At 36.4% G+C, this 23,182-nt stretch overlaps 1 protein-coding gene across 4 annotated transcripts in view; it reads left to right on the forward strand.

Annotated features, from left to right (window-relative positions):
* Positions 1–23,182, forward strand: part of LOC127881833 (GMP synthase [glutamine-hydrolyzing]-like) — a 29,314-nt gene continuing 6,132 nt past the window's right edge. Inside the window, exons 1-13 of one of the 4 annotated variants that reach the window (XM_052429971.1) lie at positions 1–42; positions 3,541–3,641; positions 4,250–4,341; positions 5,229–5,343; positions 6,478–6,575; positions 7,096–7,199; positions 9,879–10,069; positions 15,297–15,462; positions 15,983–16,128; positions 18,734–18,907; positions 20,092–20,197; positions 20,706–20,821; positions 21,944–22,069. In XM_052429971.1, coding sequence (XP_052285931.1) covers positions 3,552–3,641; positions 4,250–4,341; positions 5,229–5,343; positions 6,478–6,575; positions 7,096–7,199; positions 9,879–10,069; positions 15,297–15,462; positions 15,983–16,128; positions 18,734–18,907; positions 20,092–20,197; positions 20,706–20,821; positions 21,944–22,069 — 1,524 coding nt within the window. In that variant the 5' untranslated portion in view covers positions 1–42; positions 3,541–3,551. Of the gene's footprint in view, positions 144–3,540; positions 3,642–4,249; positions 4,342–5,228; positions 5,344–6,477; positions 6,576–7,095; positions 7,200–9,878; positions 10,070–15,296; positions 15,463–15,982; positions 16,129–18,733; positions 18,908–20,091; positions 20,198–20,705; positions 20,822–21,943; positions 22,070–23,182 lie in introns of all 4 variants that reach the window. The other 3 variants (XM_052429970.1, XM_052429973.1, XM_052429972.1) reach the window with 3 other exon arrangements.

A 23,182-nucleotide genomic window follows, 5' to 3' on the forward strand; every position in this document is an offset into this window, starting at 1 on the left:
GTAGCCTTTAAAGAGCGGTGCTCCAAACGCCACACGGTCAAGGTTGCGATTAAATAAATAAAACAGTTTTTGAGCAGAATATTTGATGTGATTTTATGAAAAAGGCCGATTACTTAATTGAAATTAGATTAAATAGATATCGGGTAAAACTTGATTGGTATTTCATGGTATTTTTTTATCAGTAACAACCCGCAGTCAGTTGATGTATTTTCGGATAATGTGTCCGAATTGCATGATGTTAAAAACAGAAACTATAAGTGAAAACATATTCATAATCTATTTTTCCACTTCAACTTAAAATGTTTTCTTCAAGCCACAAATAAATATTTTTCACGTATTTGGTGTAAATCCCTTGTTAAAAGCATGCTAAAGTTAGACTTCATGTATCTACCAATTACATTGAGTCGCGCGGGTAAGGAAGCAAGTAAAAGAATATCAGAATTAATTCAAACAATGCTGCAATAAACGGTTTACCTTCAAAGATTTATTTCATTCCCGTTAAAACCAAGTCAAAATTGTTTATTTACATCGTGTTTATATTTAACTACGCAAAGCCGATAGTTCCATGCACACCCGCAAAACGCACGTTGTTTACCTTGTGTCGAGTGACATCCAAAAAGCGAGAGTAATCAATTGCAATAGGCATGAGGTGAACAACACTTCGAAAATTTTATTCACTGAACAAATTTAAAGATATAGAGCAATTAAGATTTTTTATAACTTCTATTTACAATTTAATAAGTTTCTGTTTTATCGGTCGATCTTCTTTTGAGCAACATTGACTCGTAATTTGTTCAAATAAAATTTCCGCTTATATATTACTATTAAAAGATTTGATAAAATTATCCAATCAGGACAGGATTTCCCCACTGAACATGTGTATATCGTCATGTCACCTATGTTTGCGATATGCGCGCACTGATTGTTCCATGCAACATTTTCTGGGAATAGTGAAAAAGTAAAAGAATTTTCTTTAAAATAATTCAAAATCATGAACGTGTTGTGTTTACACAAGTGCAGTGGTCTGCAATTTATGTGCAAGTTGAATGAAGAGTACTGAAAAAAAATGCATGGAATAGGCATAAATTTGGATTATTTCATTTGAAGTAAGATTTTAAAATGTAATTAAACTGGATTTTTCCTTATTTTAGTCGTGTCTGTAATTATTTTCAAACGTAGTAACGTTAGTTAAAAATAATATTCTGAGCAAATGCGTGTGACATCATCACGAGAGCCCCGTTTTTCATGTAAACAAAGTGATCGAAATTTGGTTATGCTCCATAAAAGGGAATAGTACGATAAAAGAAATCAAGCCATTGTTCCTAGGGAAATGCGTAGGCTTCAGTATTTGTATCTGTATTTTAAGGTAACTTTGTAGCACAAAGAACTCTTAGACCTTTTCTTTTGGTGAAAATAATTGTTCATTTTTAAACAATGTGAAAACTTATCATCTGAATTACAAACTAGTTGTTTATGCTGTGTCTACAGCGCTACAGTCCTTGAGAGAGATCAGTATTGATCTGTCACTATTACCGTTATTCTATACACCATTTTGTGGAGACATTATGTATTCGGTTACCTAAGCCCTGATTTGCTGATTCCCTAACCAATAATCATGTAAGCTGAAAGCAAATTCAAAAGAGAACATTGTCAAAGGTGACACGTGCAATGACTTAACACTGTTAATCTTTGATGTTGTTCAAGTAGGGTTATAGTTAGTCGCACAACACAAGCATAAATTTGATGTGCAATAAAGGCGCCAAAAACTTACCAAATTGGATTTAAGTATGCATGCTATTATACAGAAAATTCAAGTCTGTGAACAATTGTTGGGTCCAGGGTCAATTTGTGAGATAATCAACATTGAAATGAAGAGATCAAATTTTAGTGGACCTGCAATGTAGTAAATAACTGTCATAAATTACTTAAAAAAATATTCTTTGAAACTACATGTACAAGGGTTAGGTCTTAAATATTTTGTGCAACTTGGAATGTTGGTTGTCTACTAATCTTAGTGGAATCATGCCTTTTGGGTCAAAATTGGCCTCATTATTGGGGTTACTTGTGCTTTTTATATATGTTTATAATAGAACTTAATCTTAATTTGCTGAGCTTTTTTCCCAATCCTTAAATAATAGTAAAAAAACGTATAAAATTAACACACGTTTTAGAAAACATTATGTAAGAAATGTATTTATGTTGAGAATAAACTTTGTATCAAGTCATACACTATGAATATGAAATAATGTTCAGATGTTCACAAAAGTATTTAAAGTCCACGGGACATTCGGTCTTGTGGAGTTAAAAAACTTACAGGACCGGACTGGGATTCATAGGACCCAAACATCAAGTCATTGACTCAAATTAATTGATTAAATGATAATTGGCAAATGGAATGGAAAAATAAACAACACAACACTTAACAATGAACACTACTACAAATCACAACACACATCATTTAAAAAAAAGTATTTAAACCAAAAATTGGTTGAAAACAATGCAATTTAGCAATTGAAATTTCAATAATTGTATACTAGTATGCAAATTGCTGTTAAAACCAAATGTTTTCAAATAGGTCTACTGATAGTTACATGTGACAGTATTAAACAGTGAAGATATAAATACATTATTTTTTAAACACACAAAAAACATGTACCGGTATACTTGTTAGGAATCAATGAAGTACCTTAAAACAACAGAACACATGTGGGATATCAATTTCATAATTTAACAGATTAAGTTTTAAAAGCACAAAGCACTGATAGGTAATTTTAAATGACAAAAATTTCCCGGTTGCGAAATTATTTGACAAATGAGAATTGAATTATATTTAAATGTCAACAAACCAGCAACAAATATATATAAATCAATGCAACAAACTATTAAGCGTATATTTGAAAGTGAACAAACTGTTAATACCCCGATTATAACGATCTGACTTCCAGAACATGTTTTGGTAAACGACACATTTGCTTGCATAGAAGGAAGTGTTCGGTGCGCATGATCATTAATGTTAACAAAAATACAACATAATTTTTACTGCTTATAGTTCATTTTAGCTCAGTTTTATTTTCAGGTTTTAATTCTTTGAAATAAATAATCTTTTGCTCTTGAATTATTTGCCGGACATTCGGACCGGCAACATAGCATTTTCAATCGGACCAGTCTTAAAAACGTCGGTCAGGTCCAAAGGTCCGGCACTTTTGGGAATGTCTGAATGTTGCAAAATTTCAGATCACAAAATTCACAAGTGTAGTGAAGTTCTTTTTCCCATAAAAGATTTTTTAAATGCCTTCTAATAAATGTGAAGATAAGTTCACTTGTTATATTAAGCTTGCTTTTAAACTTTCTATCCCAGACACTTTTATAAGGCAATTCATCTGTCAGGGCCAAATTTTATTCTTCCTTTAAAACCTCTCAGGCTCTTTAAAACAAGCTTATAAATTAATGGTTGATTGTTGTAAAATACCATGTTAACAAACCAGAGAAATAATAATTCATTCTGTATGGATTAGCTCAAGGTGTTGTTTCTTCTAACAGTGTGATATCCAATGAGTGAGAGTCCAGGGCAGGTGAACGGCAATGGTGTGCCAGCAGAAGAAAAGCTTGCTATCCTGGATGCAGGGGCACAGTATGGAAAAGTAAGCACTAGTTTACACCCATTTTACCAATATTAAACCTGATTTTAAATTGTTCAAACAATCTTTAGTGTGTTTTCTGTTTAGAGTCTGTTATCAGCGTTTGTTCTTTGGTGTATATGTTGGAAATAATGATAAATCTGCCAGAGTGGTTAGGCAACTGTGTTTAATCAATGCTCTGAGCACATTTGTGCTTGGCTAGTGTACACCATACCTAACAGTTGGGAAATGCAACAAACTAAACGCTACCAGTTAAAAGGTAAATCTCTATCTTTGTAATAACATCTGTAGCCAAAAAGTCGTTCTGAAACTAAAAGTTAACATTATTAAAAAAATTGTCTCAACTGTATCTGCATCATTCATGATCTTGCAGTTTTAAAATAATTTACCAAAGATATTCCCCATGTAAAGAAGGTATATTTAAGGTAACACCAAAAGCTGAATGTCAAACGTGCATGGATCAGCGTGTAAAATAATAAATAATGCCTGACAATAGGCTCAATATGTTGCTGAAAAACATTTAGTCGAGTTGTTTCCAGTAATTGGCAGTTTAACAATATAAATTGTTCATGGGTCATGTTAGAATGAGAATAACAACACTTTCATTTCAGGTGATTGACAGAAGGATTCGTGAGCTAAATGTAGACACTGATGTTCTTCCATTGGACACACCAGCATTTGTACTGAAGGATAAGCACTACAAGTGGGTGTGGTCTTTTTACTAGAGTACTTGTACTTTGCTTTGCATATCTTTCTAACTATCTGCAAATATTTGTTAGTTACATTGAATACAATTCTGTGTTGAATAATTTTACCATTGATGCTTGATGTGAATATGTATAATCCATATCTGTGAATAAAGTTTATAAAGCTCAAAATAAATTGTCACTGTTTCATGCGAGCAAGGTGAATTTTTTGTTTACTTATTTAAAGCAAATCTTTGCAATGTGCAGGGTTAGCTTTTGTGGCCCCCATGTGTCCGTCATGTGATAACAGTTGTCTGTCAACTTTTCATTTAAACAACATCTTTTGGTTTCGGGTGGGGCTGTGAAGTGAAATGTTTTGTATTGAATTATATAGCACAATAACCTCTGAAACCACAATGCACATAGCTTTAATATTAGGTATGTTGTCCTTTACAAAGATTATTCAAATTATTCCACTGGGCTCAAAATTGGCAACACCCATTGTACAGGTGTGCTATCATGGGCCACAGTGGCCCCCTTGTTAACTATTTTAACTGGTAAGTAATTGTTGGATCAGGATGCATTGATCCTCCCTAAGTATATCAAATGAGATATATGTTGTGTTGATATTTAAAAGCCTTATTTGATATACTGTAACATTTTTTATCTATTTATAAAGCATTATGAATCACCTTTAGTTACACAGGTTGATGATTTAATAGTCAATGAATGCTGAATGAATGGTGTTATATTATTTTAGTTTTGCTGATGTTTTGTTAATTTAGATTAGAAGTTTTTTAATTTAAAAAAAGTTATCAAGACATTCGAAATATTTCAAGGAATACTCATATAGATATGCAGTATATATCTCTTGGCCAAAGTTCTGAGTTCCTTTACCTTTCAGGGCCATCATTATATCTGGTGGACCGAGCTCTGTCTACAGTGCTGATGCCCCCAAGTATGATTGTGACATTTTCAACATCGGTATCCCTGTGCTGGGCATTTGCTATGGACTCCAGGTATATGACGATCACCCACCAGTGTGAACTGGCTTGTTAAAATAAGCCCTGTTATGGGAAAATGGGCCTTCATGTATGTGCGTACAGTGTCATCAAAGATAAACCTGTAAAGTCTGCGCATGCTAATCATTGAGGACACTCTTTGCCCAGACTGGATTAATATTTCAGAGAGACTTGTGTGACTTTCTTTAAACAAAAAATACCATAAAAGTGGAAAGTGTTGTCCATGATTAGTCTGTGTTATTATCCAGAACTAGGCTTAAATTTGAATAACCTGCATGTCTGTCTGTACTCCTGTCTAAAGACATATATTTGTTTAAATAAATACTCGTACAATTAACAACATGCATATGTTTGAGTCATGCCACAAAATGCACTTTTGCAATGAAAAGGAATTCGGAGTAATAGTGTTCCAAATAACGAATAAAGATTATCACAATTCTTTTTCTTAAATTTTACTTTGTAAGCATGTTGGAAGAATAAGTCACAATGTGTTGAATTTTTCACTACAACTATTGTTATCCCCCGCCATAGGCGGAGGGATATTATTTTGGCGTTGTCCTTCCGTCTCCGTCCGTCTGGAGCCATATCTTGGAAGTGCTTTGGCGGATTTCATTGAAACTTGGTATGAGTATATATGGATAAGAGAATGATGCACGCCAAATGGCATTGTACGCCATCTGTTAATAACGGAGTTATGGCTCTTTGTATCTTGAAAAAATGCTTTTTTTGTGTGTCCGGAGCCATATCTTGGAAGTGCTTTGGTGGATTTTATTGAAACTTGGTATGGGTTTGTATATCAATAAGAGGATGATGCATGCCAAATAGCATTGTACACAATCTTTTAATAACGGAGTTATGGCCCTTTGTATCTTGAAAAACTGCTTTATTGAGTGTCAAATATAACACTTTTGTGTCCAGAAGCATATTGGCGGGGGATATCAATTCAACGAATTGGCTTGTTACTACTCAGATTTGGCTGCAACAAGTTCTGTATACAAATAAAATATCTAAGTGAACAATAGCATGTTTTTTCCTGCAACAACAAGAACAGTAAGGCTAAAGAAAATAATTATCCTGATGGAGCTTCGGAGACTTCAATATTTGTCACTTTTTTGTTTAATGTGCTTCTAGATGATGAATGTGAGTTTTGGAGGAAAGGTGGTGAAAAAGGAAGCCAGAGAAGATGGGCAGTTTAAGATCAGCGTTGACACATCATGTAGCCTCTTCAGGTTAGTTGGGTGTAGCCTTGCAGAATGATGTAGGTTAGAGATCAGTGTTGATACTTTATGTAGCCACTTCAGGTGAGGGATTTGCATCCTTTTGGGTGTAGCCATGCAGATTTGTGTCAGTGTAAGATTAGTGTTGGTGCACTGTGTGTCCCTGTCAGGTAAGTACCTTGTGCATTGTAACCATGCACACGAAAAACCTAGCTGTTATCTCAACTTTTCAAACCATACCAGTCCTACAAATCACCCTATGAAAGATGTTGCACTGATCTAGTTAGATGTAACAATTTTATAAATTTTTTACTAATAATAATGCCATACTATTGTGAAGTCCATTGTCAATATGGCATGTGTTGCTTTCAGTTAATTGTATTCACATGCACTTGTTTTTCTTTTTTTACAGTTTCACCTTCAAAATTTGTTTCTGTCATACTTGCATAAAATGGGCACAACTATAAATAATCTATGAAAAAAACAACAACTGACCATTGATGTTTATGGAAACATAATGTATTTGTTGCAGTGGTTTAGATAAAGAACAGGAAGTGCTGCTCACCCATGGCGACAGTCTGGAGAACATTGCCAAGGGTTTTAAGGCCGTTGCCACGTCTGGAGATATTATTGCAGGTAATTAAAACCAGTCTCAATGTAGAAATACACTGTCTTTATCAGGCATCCTTGCCCCAAGAAATACTTTCAAGGCACAGTTTTGTCCTCAAACTAAACTTTCATCATGATCCGTATTTTTACTTCCAACTAAGATTTTTTCAATATGCAATAAATTACACATTTGCTTCCAAGATTGAGACCAACGGAACCCATCCCCATGGTTTCAAATTCTCTGTCTTAAAGAATTATAGGCATTTCTTTCTCATTTATATTCGCATTCTCTATTTCATTTCCTTGTAAAATAAATACATGTATATCTTGCAATTCATGATATGTCATTGGCAAATATAAATGGCCTAAATACCGGTGTTTGAAAAACTGTTATATCTGTTTTACTAAATTCTTTTTAGCTCACCTGAGCACAACGTGCTCATGGTGAGCTTTTGTGATCGCTGTTTGTCTGTCGTGCGCCGTCAACATTTGCCTTGTTAACTCTCTAGAGGCCACATTTATTGTCCAATCTTCATGAAATTTGGCCAGAAGATTGGTCTCAATGATATCTTGGAGGAGTTCGAAAATGGTAACGTTTGCTTGAAAAACATGGCTGCCAAGGGGCGGGGCATTTTTCCTTATATGTCTATAGTAAAATCTTGTTAACACTCTAGAGGCCACATTTATTGTCTGATCTTCATGAAACTTGGTCAGTAGATTCATCCCAATAATATCTTGGACGAGTTCGAAAATGATGCCGGTTGTTTGAAAAACATGGCCGCCAGGGGGCGGGGCATTTTTCCTTATATGGCTATAGTAAAACCTTGTTTACACTCTAGAGGCCACATTAATTTACCGATCTTCATGAAACTTGCTCAGAAGATTTGTCTCAATGATATCTTGGATTAGTTTAGAAATGGTAACCTTTGCTTGAAAACATGGCTGCCAAGGGGTGGGGCATTTTTCCTTATATGGCTATAGTAAAATCTTGTTAACACTCTAGAGGCCATATTTATTTCCAATCTTCCTGAAACTTGGTCAGAAGATTCATCCAAAAATATCTTGGATGAGTTCAAAAATGATGCCGCTTGGTTGAAAAACATGGCCGCCAGGGGGCGGGGCATTTTCCTTATATGGCTATTATAGTAAAACCTTGTTAATACTCTAGAGGCCACATTTATTTTCCGATCTTCATGAAACTTGGTCAGAAGATTTGTCCCAATGATATCTTGGAGGAGTTTGAAAATGGTAACCTTTGCTTGAGAATCATGGCTGCCAAGGGGCAGGGCATTTTTCCTGATATGGCTATTACGGCTATAGTAAAATCTTGTTAACACTCTAGAGGCCACATTTATTGTCCAATCTTCACAAACGTGGTCAGAAGATTCATCCCAATAATATCTTGGATGAGCTCAGAAATGATGCCCTTTGGTAGAAAAACATGGCCGCCAGGGGGCGGGGCATTTTTCCATAAATGGCTATAGTTAAACCTTGTTAACACTAGAGGCCACATTTATTGTCCAATCTTCATCAAAGTTGGTCAGAAGATTTGTCCTATTGATATCTTGGATAAATTTGAAAATGGTTATGTTTGCTTGAAAAACATGGCTGCCAAGGGGCGGGGCATTTTTCCTAATATGGCTATTTATGGCTATAGTAAAATCTTGTTAACACTCTAGAGGCCACATTTATAGTCCAATCTTCATGAAATTCGGTCAGAAGATTCATCCCAATAATATCTTGGACGAGTTAAAAAATGATGCCAGTTGGTTGAAAAACATGGCCACCTTGGGGGCGGGGCATTTTTCCTTTTATGGCTATAGTGAAAATTTGTTAACACTCTAGAGGTCACATTTATTTTCCGATCATCATGAAACTTGTTCAGAAGATTTGTCCCAATGATATCTTGGTTAGTTCGAAAATGGTATTGGTTGCTTTAAAAACATGGCCACCAGGGGCGGGGCATTTTTCCCTATATGGCTATATATGGCTTTAGTAAAACCTTGTTAACACTCTAGAGGCCACATTTATTGTCCAATCTTCATGAAATTTGGTCAGAAGATTGGTCTCAATGATATCTTGGATGAGTGTGAACATAATTATGTTTGCTTGAAAAACATGGCTTCCAAGGGGCGGGGCATTTTTCCTTATATGGCTATAGTAAAATCTTGTTAACACATTATAGAGGCCACATTTGCTGTCCGATCTTCATTAAACTTGGTCAGAAGATTCATCCCGATAATTATTGGAAGAGTTCAAAAATGATGGGGTTGGTTGAAAACCATGGCTGCCAGGGGGAGGGGCATTTTTTCTTATATGGCTGTAGTAAAACCTTGTTTACACTCTAGAGGCCACATTTATTTTCCGATCTTCATGAAACTTGGTCAGAAGATTTGTCCCAATAATATCTTGTTATCTCAGGTGAGCGACTTGGGCCTTTCAGGCCCTCTTGTTTAATGTTTTGAGAAAAATGTAATTAGCCAACATTTAACAACACATGTTGTAAGTCATTGAGATGAGCAGCTTTGCCATACAAGACTTGAATCTTGTACTATTACTTGGCAGTATGACAACCTTTCTAGCTAATGATTATAAACCTGAAAATCTGAACCAGCCAGGTTGACCATTGGAAGGCTTATTTTAATCGTGATTAATGGAATTCATAAAAAGTGAAAGTATATCAATCAGTTTATTGCGTATCTTTAGCCATAGCGGATGAGGAGCGAAAACTGTTTGGCGTACAGTTTCACCCAGAAGTTGATCTGTCAACGAACGGTCGGCAGATGATGAGGAACTTCCTGTCACTCGCAGGCTTCCATTTCCTGTACACTATGGCTTCCAGGGAGCAGGAGTGTATAGAGGACATCAAACGCACAGCAGGCAACCACAGAATACTGGTATAGACAGGAGATTTGTTGATAAGAAGATAAGCAGCGTTCTAAGAAATCTGGGCTTAAAGGGACCTTTTCACAGATTTCACAAAAAGTAACCATCAAGTGGGCTCGAACCACTGACCCCTGAAGTAAAAGTCTATTGCTTAGACCACTCGGCAATCCGCGCTCATACAATGAGTGATGTATTTTATACTTTATAAGCAATCCTCTTTGTGTCACAAAATTACGAAAAATACAAAACTCTCCAAGTTATTCAAACGTTTCACGTTGCAACACTTTATAATTTTAAGGTTTTTAAATTGTCAAAAGATGCATATAATGGATATTTTAGAGTATTTTTTAAATGTTCAGTATTACTTTTTTCTCTCCAGTCCGCATAGGCTTATCAGGGAAGATACTTTTTCACATAAACTGGAGAGACTTTTGGAGAGACTTTCTTTCAACAAAAAATTCTGTAGAAGTGGAAAGTATTGTCCCTGATTAGCCTGTGCAGACTACAAGTCAATCTAGGAAGACACTTTACCTAACCCTTACACATTAAGCCCATTTTTCTCGGAACAAGGTTCAAATGACAATGTCTAAAGTGTCCTTTACTCCAGTTGTTTATCCAGTCAGCATTTACACAACTAGATTTTGATGTAGGAACATGTGAAAATATTACTTAATAAACCACAACCATTTTATTTAGAATGTTTGATTTTTTAGCTCACCTGATTGCTCAGGTGACCTTTTGTGACCGGTCTTTGTCCGTCGTCTGTCCATCCGTCGTCCGTCCGTCCGTCCACATTTGTTTGTAAACACTCTAGAGGCCACATTTATTGTCCAATCTACATGAAACTTGTTCAGAAGCTTTGTCCCAATGAAATCTTGGTCGAGTTCGAAACTGGGTTGTGCCGAATTAAAAAACTAGGTCACTAGGTAAAAAAAAGAAAAAACATGTAAACACTGTAAAAGTCCCCTTTCATGCCCAATCTACGTGTTACTTTGTCAAAATGTTTGTCTTAATGATATGTTGGTAGAGTTCAAAAGTGGTTCCGGCCCGTTGAAAAACATGGCCACCAGTGGGCGGGGCAGTTTTTCTTATTTGGCTATAGAGAAACCTTGTAAACACTCTAGAAGTCACAATTTTTGCCCAATCATCATGAAAGTTGGTCAAAACATTGGTTTTATTGATAACTTGGACAAGTTTAAAAATGGTCCAGATTGGTAAAAAAACATGGCTGCCAGTGGGCGGGGCATTTTTCTCTATATGTATATATTGAAAACATGTGAACACTCTAGAAGTCACATTTTTGGCCCAATTTTCATGAAATTTGGTCAGAACATTTGTTTCCTTGATATGAGAGTTGAGTTTGAAAATGGTTCTGGTCAGTTGAATAACATGGCTGCCAGTTGGGGGGAAGTTTTTCTTATTTGGCTACAGAGAAACCTTGTAAACACTCTAGAAGTCACAATTTTTGCCCAATCATCATGAAAGTTGGTCAAAACATTGGTTTTATTGATATCTGGGACGAGTTCGAAAATGGTTCAGATCGGTGAAAAAACATGGCCGCCAGTGCGGACCATTTTTCTCTATATGTGTATAGTGAAAACATGTGAACACTCTAGAAGTCACATTTTTGGCCCAATTTTCATGAAATTTGGTCAGAACATTTGTTTTCTTGATATGAGAGTTGAGTTTGAAAATGGTTCTGGTCAGTTGAATAACATGGCTGCCGGGGGGGGGGGGCAGTTTTCTCAATTAATATAGTAGAAAGAAGCTTGTGAACACTTTAGAAGTCAGATTTTTTGCCCAATCATCATGAAACTTGGTGAAAAGATTGGTTTTATATATATCACATAATTAATGCCATAATTATTGCCTTTAGATTGTCCAAATTTTCATTATATTATACAAAATCCTTGTAAACACTCTAGAGGTCACAATTTTGTTTCAGATTTTATGAATTTTGTCATAATATTTATAATGCCCCCCTTCAAAGAAGAGGGGGTATATTGTTTTGCACATGTCGGTCGGTCGGTTGGTTGGTCCGTCCGTCCACCAGATGGTTTCCGGATGATAACTCAAGAGCGCTTAGGCCTATGATCATGAAACTTCATAGGTACATTGATCATGACTCGAAGATGACCCCTATAGATTTTCAGGTCACCAGGTCAAAGGTCAAGGTCACAGTGACTCGAAATAGTAAAATGGTGTCCGGATGATAACTCAAGAATGCTTAGGCCTAGTTTTTGTAAGCAAAGTTTGATGTTTAGTAAAGGGGGTCAACTCAAATTATAGGTCACCAGGTCAAATTTTACAAAAACAAAATCACTTCCATATGCCAGAGTTTTGGTTCAATAATGATGTAACTTGACCAGGATGTTTGTCTGGACAATATCTAGGTCAAGTTTTGACGTTTCACGGTTTGGTAAAGATTGAATGAACCGACTCCTCTCAGGTGAGCGAACTAGGGCCATCTTTGCCCTCTTGTTTTTCTTGTGCTTTTCAACATGCTGATGTTTTGAGTTTTACAAATGCCTAATATGCTGTTGGTTGTTAGAATATCATCAATTTGTATCTGTGAACTAAATACTTACAGTAAATAAGGATATACAGTGCGAAATGGAGCTAATGCTAGTGTTTTTCCCAGGAGGAAAAATGGGCATGGCGCATTTCTTTCAAAAGCGGCATTTAAACGCGCAGTTTAGGCAAAAACTTTTCGTCGAAAACTGGTTTTGGGAGAAACATGTTATTGCATCAGAGGCATTTGTGGAAAAAACATCAAAATATAAACAAGCACATTTAATGGTTATTGATGTATTTAACTTAGTTTGATTTATATTAATATGTTTACCTTGCAATGTCCATTTAAGTTCCATGCTGTTTTAATAAAATGTACAGCACAACAAACATGATAAAGCAATAAACGCATATGAATCTGATTATACACTGATCCACTTGCATATAAATGACATGTTTGTCTTATCCCATTTTCTTACGATAATCTTGTCAGATGTTTTAACTTTGAGAGTGAACTGAACGTTAACAATTTGCAAACACTCGTTTCCGTGAAATACATCCACTGAGTAGATAACTAATAAATATGTGACTGGTATCTAAACGTTTTTTATGCATCGATGATTATCACAGGCATTTTATTAATCCCTTCGAAATGTGTGATCGCCATCGTTAATTCGATCTTAATTTGCCATTTTTGCAGAGAGTCACAATTTAATTCTTTATAGTCCACCATCTTGTTAAAATGATGTAAGCGACAGGTGCGCATAGCAGCGGAAAATCATATAAAACGTCGGCCTAATACAAGATTTGCATTTTGTTTAAAAAGTACATGTTACTGTAATTGTTTCAATGATTAATTGTCTTAAAGACGATAACATTAAAGATATACCTTGTTTGTGTTTTTATTTAATTTAATTACGCGTAAAAATATATGTTTTGATATAACTGATATAACTGAATTATGCATGTAAGGCACAATTTCCACGAGGATAACATCAAGGTTTTCATCAAAAGTCTCTGAAGTAACTACAGTCCACGATTTTATCATGGAGGAAATAGACATTACAGATCGATAAGTTACAGATCAATATGTGTGCTTCGACAAATTATCGATTGATATACTGTGAAACCATTATTATTCGTCCGACATTAATTTTCGCCTTTTTCGTCCTTCGACCGATGGACGAATTCAAGATCCTAACGAACAATCATGTCCCATATTTGAAACAAATAAGACTGAATTACCGTAGGCATGAGGCATTTAAATCCAGCGTAATCCACGCATATGCACAGGGCTCGAAATTAACACACGCACACTCGCAAAATGCGAGAAAAAAAAGATTGCAAGGTAAGTTATAAGCCACTAGTATTTTTTGCAAATAAAGAAATAGTGGAAAAAAAACGAGTTATATTGCTTAATGCGTTCGATGGCGTGAACGCTAAACGTCCGAATACCCATATGCGGAAGCGCGCACCTTGTTTGTTGACTGGTATACTTATAATACAGATACACAGATGGTATTGATACAAAGAACATGAAACAGTCGACTATTCACACTCAAGTTAAATCCGGTTTTGACACAAAGGGGTGTTCATTATACAGTGTACTGACATCTGACATTTCCTGTAAAACGCTAATGCAATAAGGCTGTATCGAATGCGTCGACTTCGTTTAGGTATAATAGTGTTGATTAGCGCTAATTGTTAACAACTTTATTACCCATTGTGTGTATTGTGTTTTTCAGGGGTGTTGCAGATTATACAGCCTACACGCGGCAAATCCGGATTAAAGACAATACTATTAAACGCAATTAAAATATGACGATGTGTGATCAACACCTGACTGAAATATATTCTGCGCTTTGTTACAAATTAATAAAGAACATTTTGATTTGTGATTGGTTGTTAACGATTAACGATTATTCAGTCCCACTTATCCGCTATCATAACAAAGAACGTGTCAAAACCAGAAATGGACGAATTTAAGAGCGGACGAAATAGTCATTTTTATGAAGTAGGGCGAAATTTTGTGCCGACGAAAATAAATGGTTTCACAGTATTTATTGAAACGGTGTTATTCACGCATGACTAAATCTTCGCTGCCTTAGGGCCATTATCTGGTACTCGTCGGCATAGAAGTTTGGTTAAGACGCAATTAAGATGTTATAAATAAGGGCGCACAATGGAAAACAGCGGGTGCTCATGAAAGGGCAGGGCGGCGGCCTTTGGACAGGGCAGCGTGGCGCTACATGGCTTTGAAATAGGGCTGCGTGGCGCAACCAAAAAAGGGCATGGCGCCTGCGCCACGCTAAACAGCCTGGGAAAAACACTAAATGCGATATATATATAAGTACATTAGCACAATACTGGACCCCAGTTCTCATATGTCAGGACAGATTTTGTTGTGTGGGTAGAATCAGCTCATTATTACAGTGGGAGCCTCGGTGTGGGAACAATGGGCTTCATGCACGTGCAGAAAGTGTATTCTTATATTCGAGTGTGCAGTTGGCATAGGCTAATCAGGGACGACATTTTTTCCTCCTACATTGGATTTTCATTTAGAGGAGACTTCCTTTTCACAAAAATGTATGTTAAGCAGAAAGTGTTGTCTCTGATTATCCTGTGCAGACTGCACCCCTATTCTGGGACAAAAGTTTATACACATGCATTTATGCACAATTTTCCTACATCGCGGCTCAAATGACCTCTGCTATTCTCGTATGTCAGATGCTGCTCAGTGGTGGCGTGGACTCTACAGTGTGTGCAGCTCTCCTGCACAAGGCATTACCAGATGATCAAGTGATAGCACTGCACATCGACAACGGCTTCATGCGCAAACACGAGAGCGAACAAGTTGAGAAGTCACTCAACAGTCTTGGCCTGCATGTTAAAGGTACTGTTGTTTCTGAAAGCACAATGGATTTAAAATTTGTTTACATCCTTTGAAAAAACTAGGGTATATTGCTATTTGCCTGTCAATCTGTTGGTATTTTGTATTGTCTGTTTGAATACCATTTTGTTTCCACTCATCATCTATGGAAGTTCAGGTGGCCGATGATCACAACAAAGTTTGTATGATTGTTACTTGTTTGGAAAAGTTGACATCCTTTGATCTTGAGGTCAAGAAAGCAAAGGTCACTGTCTCACAGGCTGGTAACATGACAGTTTTCAGTATTATAAATGCCTACAGTAACAATCTTTTAAATAGTTAAGTGCTTGGTTATGCTTGCAAATGAGCATCTCCACACAGTTACGTTAGTTTAACATACCGTTTGAGTCAAGAAACATCTTGAAGTTTTTCGTAGGTGCTATGTTACTTTACAGTATATGGGTTTTACTGGACAGTCTTTTTCATTAGTGAAGTACAAATTTGCATCAGTCAATCAAACAATTGTCTGTCCATTGTAATCCAGTGATCAAGGCTGCACACCAGTTCTACAGTGGTCGTACCTACATCAGTTCAGACTGTGACGGTAAAAAAAAGAGGAAAACCAACAGTCTGGCCACCACAGTAGACCCAGAGGAGAAGAGGAAAATCATTGGAGATACATTCATGAAGGTGAGCTTCAAGTTTGTGTCACCTTCATTACTCTTCGACGTATGTTTGCCGATACATAAAGATTTTCTGCAGTTTACTGATTATCATACACAGTTTATTTGTCCATGTGAGTTTTGTTTGGAAGAAATGTAACAGAGCAATCAGTGTTACTTTTTATGCTCCCCGAAATAAAATTTCGGCGGAGCATATAGTTGCCAGTTTGTCCTTTCTTACTTCCTTCCATCACACTTTTGCTACTGTTTCTCATAGCGCCTTCAATACTTTATCAATCGCTTTCGTATTTGGCATGTAGGTACCTTGCATGGACCTCTAATTTTTGATGAGGTCACTGGGGTCAAGGTCACCGAGGCTAATAATAGACTTTCTTCTGTCACACTTTTGCTACCGTTTCTTATAGTGCCTTCAATACTTTATCAATCGCTTTCATATTTGGCATGTAGGTACCTTGCATGGACCTCTACCTTTTGATGAGGTTTGAGGTCACTAGGGTCAAGGTCACCGAGGCTAATAATAGATTCCTTCTGTCACACTTTGCTACCGTTTCTCATAGCTCCTTCAATACTTTACCAATCGCTTTCATGTTTGGCATGTAGGTACCTTGCATAGACCTCTAACTTTTGATGAGGTCACTGGGGTCAAGGTCACTGAGGATAATCATAGATTTTTTTAGGTGTTTATTAACACATACATTGACAAAGCGCATCATCGGGGAGCATCCATCAGTTTCACTGATATTCTTGTTTTTATCTAACATTAGCGTTTGTATTCCATACAATTCAATTCTGAAGGTTGGTTAAATATTATTCTTTCTACCATTTGTTGTGGAAGCATTATTTGTAACCTATGCAAGTCACTGCTGACAGGTGGTTTTAGTAAAGTAATTACCTTCTCCTCTGCAATGGTGGCCAAAGAGTTGGTAAATTCCTCTGTGTATAAACCAGGAAGTAGTCAGTCCAATGTGTATAAACCATATGGTAGTCCGTTCAATGTGTTTAAACCATGTTGTAGTCAATCCAATGTGTATAAGCCATATGGTAGTCAGTCCAATGTGTTTAAACCATGTTGTAGTAAGTCCAATGTGTATAAACTATATGGAGGTCAGTCCAATGCATAAACCATATGGTAGTCAATGAAGTTGTCAGTCCAATTAAATGAACCATATGTAAGTCCAATGCGTGTTGATCATATGGTAGTCAGTCCAATTTGAATAAACGATATGGTAGTCAATAAAATGAAATTGAATAAACCAATTGGTATTAAGTTCAGTCAGTCTAAAGCATATCAATCATATGGTAGTCAGCCCAATGTATATGCCATTTTAAAGGGACTGTCAACCACGATGACAAGGAAAAGAAAAGTTGTAAAATACCATATTTTTTTACAATTATTAGTTTATATTGATTTAAATATCATGACTGGTATATTGCATTACTTGAAAAAGGTTGTTAAGTTTTCATATTTTCAGTATATTTGGTAATAAATTTTACTGGGTATGTCTACCAGGTAACCACCTAGTTAACTACACATAACGCCAGTAGATTGATCATCATCGTCAAGTGGTAAACCCAGGAATGCAAATTGTGCATGCGTTGTGAATTGTTTATATTATAAATATAAAATGATCAATCTACTTGCGTCATGTATATTGTGTATATCGTTATGTCACATATTTTCGCGATGTACTTTCGATTTCACATCGCGACATTTTATTACCAAATTAACTGAAAATATGAACTTTTTTTCAAATAATGTAATATACCAGTTGTGATAATTTAATCAATATAAACTAATAATTGTAAAAAATTACGGTAATTTAGAACTTTTCTTTTTTCGTTAATCGTGGTTGACAGTCCCTTTAAAGTCAGTTCAATGCTTGTAAACCATATTGTAGTCAGTCTAATACGTGTTAACAATATAGAAGTCAATCCAATTCATAAAAACCATATGGTTACGAGTCCAATATGTATAAACCATATGGTAGTCAGTTCCATATGTATAAACCATTATGGATGTCAGTCCAATGTGAATAAACCATATGGTAGTCAGTCTGATGTGTATAAACCATATGGTAGTCAGTCTGATGTGTATAAACCATATGGTAGTCAGTCTGATGTGTATAAACCATATGGTAGTCAGTCTGGTGTGTATAAACCATATGGTAGTCAGTTTGATGTGTATAAACCATATGGTAGCCAGTCTGATGTGTATAACCATATGGTAGTCAGTCTGATGTGTATAAACCATATGGTAGTCAGTCTGATGTGTATAAACCATATGGTAGTCAGTTTGATGTGTATAAACCATATGGTAGCCAGTCTGATGTGTATAAACCACATGGTAGTCAGTCTGATGTGTATAAACCATATGGTAGTCAGTCTGATGTGTATAAACCATATGGTAAGTCAGTCCAATCCTATTCTTTTTGACAGGTTTTATTGTGAGGTGTTTTGGCCAAAATATATTAATCTGAAACAGACAAATACCTATCCTTTTCACAAAGTTTTGTGCTGGAAAAAGATATGAACCAGACCCCGAAGACAGTGCCTCTACCCTCCCCAGCTACTGTTTTAGTCCAATTATGTGACCCCTTTTCTATTCCATCCAGGTGGCAAATGAGTTGATAGAGGAGCTATGTTTGAAGCCTGAAGATGTTTACCTGGGCCAGGGCACACTGAGGCCAGACCTGATAGAGAGTGCCTCCACACTGGCCAGTGGCAAGGCCGACGCCATCAAGACACACCACAATGACACAGATCTGGTCAGGGAACTTAGGAAACAGGTGGGATGTTGCAAATAATGTCACAATGACACAGGCCTAGTCAGAGAACTTAGGAAACATGTGGGGTGTTGCAAATTATGTCACAATGACACGGACCTAGTCAGGGAACTGAGGAAACAGGTAGGGTGTTGCAAATAATGTCACAATGACACAGACCTAGTCAGGGAACTTAGGAAACAGGTTGGATGTTGCAAATAATGTCACAATGACACAGATCTGGTCATGGAACTGAGGAAACAAGTGGAATTCCTATTGCTAAGAATGTCACCTCATTGTTGAAAGAGGCTAGTAAAGTTACACCATGTTCCCAAAAAAGGGGAGACAGGCTAGTAAATTTACACCATGTGCATCAAAAAAGGGCAAGGTTGAGGGTCTTTTAGAATAGACCTTGGACACATTTGGTTGATTTCATCATTTTAGGAATTAAGTGCTCCTTTATGAAATTCAAACTCAGGATCAAGCTTGTTTTTTTGTATTATCGACATTGTTTCACAGGATGCAAATCCCCAAGTTGTGTTTATTTGTATGATATTTGAACTTGTGACTGTTAGTAAAAAAGCATTCGCATATTGTCCAGTGCCATATTTCCAATTAAGACCTTAATCTGGTGATATTCAGTAATGCTAAAACAGGATGACTACACGCATGTACTCTGAGTATTTGGTTTTACTACCAGTACTACGATTGAAATAATTTGAAAATGAAGACAAATACTACAAAAATTGTGAAAAACACGTTTTTCTGCATTTTAAAAGTAAAATAATCCAAATTAATCCATATTCCAAAGATTTTAATTTTTGTTGGTCCCCTTCATGAAAGTTCCACATTAATTGCTTAGTAAAGTAGACCCTTGCACTTGTATTAAAACAGCATGTTTATTTTCAGTTGTAATGGAGTACTTTTCCCTTGTTGTGACGTCGCTTTAATTATTTCATTTATTCAAGCAGTGAATTCTATTACAGTGTGCATTGAACTAACAGCTTTTCGTGGTTAAACATACTGTTAATTAACACATTTGACATGGATTTTACTGGAATTAAATAAGTCTTTGAAGGTAAACCGTTTGTTGTTTCTTTGTTTGCATAAGTTCAGAAATTCTGTTCCTTGTTTTCTTAATACACTGGAAATTGGTAACTGAAGGTTGTAATAACACAATAACCTTGACATTGTTTGTACATGTTCAGGGCAGAGTAGTTGAGCCCCTAAAGGACTTCCACAAGGACGAGGTCAGGGCAATAGGTCGTGACCTTGGATTGCCTGAGGAGCTGATCAACAGACACCCTTTCCCAGGTAACCAGGGTTCCTACTGTTCTGAACTGTTGTTGTTACATAGATTATAGGTAATTGCTTGGTAATCAAACTTTGAACAACCAATAATCTCAATTTTTTCTGTTTACAATGTATTATAACCTGCTTTTATTGAATTCCCACTAACTTATTTTAACATAAAGCACTCACTTAGTGTTGGTACTATTCGATGAATAATTGGAAGCTTGGTCATATAGGCTGAAATCCATTTATCAGTCTCTTAATTACTACACAAACACTTGAATCGTGGGATTTTAAGTGAAATTTTCTTAATGAAACTTGGTCAGAAAGTTAATCTTTACAATATAAAGGTCATGTTTGAATCTGGGTCAAACGGGATAAAGAAACAAGATTATCATGGTCATTTCTTAATCAATAGATGTCCATGAACTCAGGTGAGCCCTTAAGAGCCATGAGGGCCCATGGCCTCCTTGTTGTCCTAGCATGGTTGAACACTTGTTTGATTGTTTCTCACACCTGACTATTCCAGGTCCCGGGTTGGCCATTCGTGTACTGTGTGCAGAGGAACCCTACATGTGCAAGGACTTTGCAGAGACTGCCATAGTTCTCAAGTTTTTAGCAGACTATTCTTTCGCCTCAAAGACGGTATGTTTGTACGGTTAAGCGCCCATCTGTTTGCATGTAAGTCTGACCCTACTTACATATGTCCTTAAGCTTTTTTGTCAAATTTTCACAGTTGAATGACCTTAATATGAATTGTTTTTGCAGAGTTATGGCCCTTTGTCTGTTTTTCTGCTATAGAATTCATTGTTCCAAAATTGTGCTTGTGCAACTCCTCTGTTTGGGGTAATTTGCTCACTTTTTCACAGCTGAATGAGCGTTATAAAAGGAATTTTTACTGTGACCAGTTTTGGCTTTTGCCTTTTTTTCTGCTATAAAATACATGCGTTTTGGGGCAGACACATATGTCCCAGACACATTTCTAGTTTGATCTTGTGCTATAAAAAACAGGTTTTTAATTTTGCAGCAGTGATTGAAATTTAGTGGAATTATGTCTAAGCCGTGACCTCTACCTCATACCTCTTTTAATGTAAAGTAGTTATGATTTACATGCATAAGTATGTGCTATTAGAACTCACGTACCAGCTAGCCCAGGAACAAGTGTGAGTTGGTTAACTGAACCGTGACAATATTTATACCAAGTAAGAGGAAATTTGGGACAAATATGTCCTGAACATAGGTATCCATGTTAATTCTATGAACAATATTTATCATTGTTTCCACTTTAGAAGCTCAAGCCCTATTACTTTGTTTTGATGACATTTGGACAAAAATTTTAGCTTGACAAATCTAGGCTTATTTTCTCTTTGGGTGATGTGTGTCCAAAACAGGTCACCATCTCATATCACACAGGTCACCATCTCATATCTTAGGTAAAACCTTGTAACCACTCTAGAAGCCACATTATGACTCAATCTTGATGAAACTTGGTCAGAATGCTTATCACAATATCTGGGCCAAGTCGGAATCTGGGTTAGGTGCCCCTCATCAAATCTCGGTCTTGATTACCGGTAAATTTGGTTAGGATGTTTATCTTTACATTATCAGGGCGATTTTTGGACCTTAGTCAACTTGCATGTGCTTTTCAGTATTTTGCATATGAACATAGTTTACTAAGCACTGTTTGCCTATATGTCATGTTTTGAAAACGCCCAAGTTTGAAGGTAGAAGTGAATAACCTGTATGGTTTATTAAACCCTGTTGCAGCCACACAACCTCATACACAAGATTACCAAGAGCACCTCATCATTGGAGAGGGAGTTTTTGGAGAAGTTCAGCAAATCAGAAGCAATAACGGCCAATCTGCTACCAGTGAAGACAGTCGGTGTGCAGGTGAGAATCTCCTCTCATACACTAGGGTTTATTTCTGTGTTTTTTAAGCTCACCTGAGCACGAAGTGTTTGCATAGGCTAATCAAGGATGACACTTTCCGCTTGAACTAGATTTTCATTTAAAAGAGACGTCTAATAAACACATAGCAGAAAGTGTAGACCCTGATAGGCCTGTCTGACAGCAAATGCATTCAGCCCTGTTTTTCTGGAGCGCGGCTCATTTAATTTGCAGTGGCCAATGTCTGGCATAGGAATGAGATATTCACTGATGAATTACAGGGCATACACCACGGTTTTCATAAGAAGCTAGTTGTCCAGCCAGACTCCTTCATTTTGATATTGACTACCTTGTGACCAAAGTTAAAGGGCTCACATGAAACTGATTGTTTATATCCCTGTGTGGACATGTTATCTGTAAACATGAAACTGATTGTTTATATCCCTGTGTGGACATGTTATCTGTAAACATGAAACTGATTGTTTATATCCCTGTGTGGACATGTTATCTGTAAACATGAAACTGATTGTTTATATCCCTGTGTGGACATGTTATCTGTAAACATGAAACTCATTGTTTATATCCCTGTGTGGACATGTTATCTGTAAACATGAAACTGATTGTTTATATCCCTGTGTGGACATGTTATCTGTAAACATGAAACTGATTGTTTATATCCCTGTGTGGACATGTTATCTGTAAACATGAAACTGATTGTTTATATCCCTGTGTGGACATGTTATCTGTAAACATGAAACTCATTGTTTATATCCCTGTGTGGACATGTTATCTGTAAACATGAAACTGATTGTTTATATCTCTGAGTGGACATGTTATCTGTAAACATGAAACTGATTGTTTATATCCCTGAATGGACATGTTATCTGTAAACATGAAACTGATTGTTTATATCCCTGTGTGGACATGTTATCTGTAAACATGAAACTGATTGTTTATATCCCTGTGTGGACATGTTATCTGTAAACATGAAACTCATTGTTTATATCCCTGTGTGGACATGTTATCTGTAAACATGAAACTGATTGTTTATATCTCTGAGTGGACATGTTATCTGTAAACATGAAACTGATTGTTTATGTCCCTGTGTGGACATGT

This window comes from Dreissena polymorpha, chromosome 5 (genome assembly GCF_020536995.1).
Source record: "Dreissena polymorpha isolate Duluth1 chromosome 5, UMN_Dpol_1.0, whole genome shotgun sequence".
Classification (NCBI taxonomy): domain Eukaryota; kingdom Metazoa; phylum Mollusca; class Bivalvia; order Myida; family Dreissenidae; genus Dreissena; species Dreissena polymorpha.